At 50.0% G+C, this 2,528-nt stretch overlaps 1 protein-coding gene across 1 annotated transcript in view; it reads right to left on the bottom strand.

Moving 5' to 3' along the window:
• Positions 1 to 270: 270 nt before the first annotated feature.
• Positions 271 to 2,528, bottom strand: part of ZBTB18 (zinc finger and BTB domain containing 18) — a 2,848-nt gene continuing 590 nt past the window's right edge. The window contains 1 exon segment of the mRNA XM_077761824.1: positions 271 to 2,528. This exon segment is cut by the window's right edge and continues 12 nt beyond it. Within this exon segment, the coding sequence (XP_077617950.1) occupies positions 1,577 to 2,528 (952 nt within the window). The 3' untranslated portion in view covers positions 271 to 1,576.

Genomic DNA, 2,528 nt, shown 5'->3' with positions numbered 1-2,528 from the left:
ATCTTAAGCACAAAAATAGGCTATGTTTACAGTAGTTAAGGCGATCAAATTTTAAACAAAAGCAATTAAAAAAAAAGGGAAAAACAGCAAACGTTTTCCATGCTACTCCCATAGACCTTATTTGTAAGTGCAAGACAGGAAAACAAACACTGTGCAAAATGCTTTTGCCCTGCGTGCTGGTCATTCAAACCCCACGTCGGGCCGCTGCAGCCTCAGCTGCACCATACACATAGTCTACTAACCCCCTTCCCCACCTTCCCCCCNATGACCTATTGTCAATTTGTGCAGTAGTTATTCTAAAAATGCTCAACCGGGTAAATGTGTACCCCTAAACTTTGAGCTGGCATGGGTTCTGTGCAATCAGGAGTCTGTTATAAATGCACACTGCACATGCAAATCTTTAAGCCGTTTGTAAACATTTATATTTTCCTTGTTATGTAGCGAAGTTATCAATTTGCAGCGTAAGTTTTTATTCAGCTTAACAGTCTCAACTTAAAGACAGTGGGAAAGTCAATTTTTAAATTATATAAAATAAAAATAAAAACAGTGCATTTACGTTCTTCATAACACCAGGTTTTTCCCCCCCAAACGGTGCTATTTTGTTTCTCTAAGGAAATTAAATAATTTTAAACTCACTCGTTAAAGTTATACAATGCAAACAAAGACAAAAAATATATTGAAACTCATGCATTTCTGTAGCGTTAATATTTACTTTTCAAGACTCAACTAAGAGCATCAACACAACCTGTCAAGTTCTTTGACACCCCACCCCCCCCGGCCCGTGTAATCAATTACAGTATACAAGAACAGTAATTCACATTTTTCAACACACAGTTCAACACTGCTGAAGCTGCAATATCCTTTTTCGTTCCAAGCAAACCTTCACAAAGACAGTGTCCCAGTGAGCCCAGTGTACTTCCCGCGTTTCTCTCACTGGGAGCCGTCAGAAAAACCAGAAGTTGCCACAGAAAGTTTTAAGTCAACTGCTTGTTTAAAAATAGATAATCCAGCATCTCAGAAATCTCCCAATTTGGGTCTAAAAGCACTCAGGTTTCCAACAGCCGGAAAAGATTCATGCAATTTGTGACATGTAGTAGAGGCTAATCAAACTGGAGGGGGTCTCTACTCTGAAACAGAACAGAACAAAACAAAAACAAAGTGGAAAAAGAGAGAGAGAGAGAGAGAGAGCGAGAGAGAGAGAGAGAGAGAGAGAGCGAGCGCGAGAGCGAGCGAGCGCTCTGAAAACAATGCAGTGTCGACAGAATGAAGCCCCGTGAAAGCATCTGGTGATAGGATGACCTGTTTCAAAGGTTCCCATTGGCTTCCTCCCCCTGCCCCCCTCGAAAGAAAAGGCCCTCTCTGGTCTCCGACTTGCTCCAGAGTCTCTTTTCCCAGGATGCTAAGTTAGCGAGAGTCTCATGCTACTCTAAAGTGCAAAACCGAGTCAACACCCCGACGGTTTAGTTCCAGGAAACAAGGCTGCTTTTAGACCGTACCACGACTAGATAGAGATCTATGTATATATATGTACGTGTCGATATATATATTATTTATATGGAGAGGGAGACATAGAAAATCATTTCCAGAGTTCTTGGGAGCTATCTTCTAAGGTCCAGTCTCTGACCGCGGGCAGGCTCAGGGCCTCGCTTTTGACAGACAAGGAGTTCACCAACTCACAGTGGAACTTGCGGATGTGTCTGTACAGGTCCCCCGACTGCGTGAACCTGCGCTCGCACCACTTGCAGGCGTGCGGCTTCTCGCGCGTGTGCACCACCGCGTGGCGGCTCAGGTTGTGCGAGTACTGGAAGCTCTTGCCGCACTGCGTGCACGTGTAGGGCTTCTCGCCCGAGTGGGTCCGCTCGTGGCGCTTGAGCGTGTACATGCACGAGAAGGTCTTGCCGCAGAGCGAGCACGTGGGCACGTTGACGTCGGCGGCCGGCTTGCCGCGCAGCCCGTCCTGCTCGCGGAAGTGCGTGCTCAGGTGGATCTGCAGGATGTGCGGGCTCGGGAAGACCTTGTTGCACAGCGGGCACATGAAGATCTGGCCGGCCGGGCTCAGGATGTTGGACACGTAGGGCAGCAGGCCGCCGTCCACGGCTGCCTCGGCCGGGCCGCGCTCGTGCTCCGGGCTCAGCATCTCGTCGTCGCTGGCCTTGTCGTCGCGCTCCAGCTCCCTCAACACCGAGTCCTCGCGCAGCGGGGCCAGGTGCGCCGGCTCGTACGGCCCGCGGGCGTTAGCGGCCCCGCTCTCTTTCGCGGCGCTACGCTCCATGTCATAGTCACTAGCGCCCACCTCGCCCTCCTCACACGGAGCCTCTTTCTCCACCTTCACCTGCACCAGGTTGCTTCTCAGCACGTCCTGTGAAGAGAAATAAGAGCTGTTCAGATTTTCAACTCCTGACAGGCCGGACTTGACAGACAGGTCCAGCACACAGTCAACATCCGCCGAGCCCCTCACGGAGGCCACAGACCTCTGCGACAAAGACTCTGCGGAGCTGCAGGGGCTGGCCACGGTCTTGCCGGCGGCC

Source organism: Crocuta crocuta, unplaced genomic scaffold (genome assembly GCF_008692635.1).
Source record: "Crocuta crocuta isolate KB4526 unplaced genomic scaffold, BGI_CrCroc_1.0 scaffold243, whole genome shotgun sequence".
NCBI lineage: Eukaryota > Metazoa > Chordata > Mammalia > Carnivora > Hyaenidae > Crocuta > Crocuta crocuta.
This window is presented reverse-complemented; position numbering and strand designations above follow the sequence as displayed.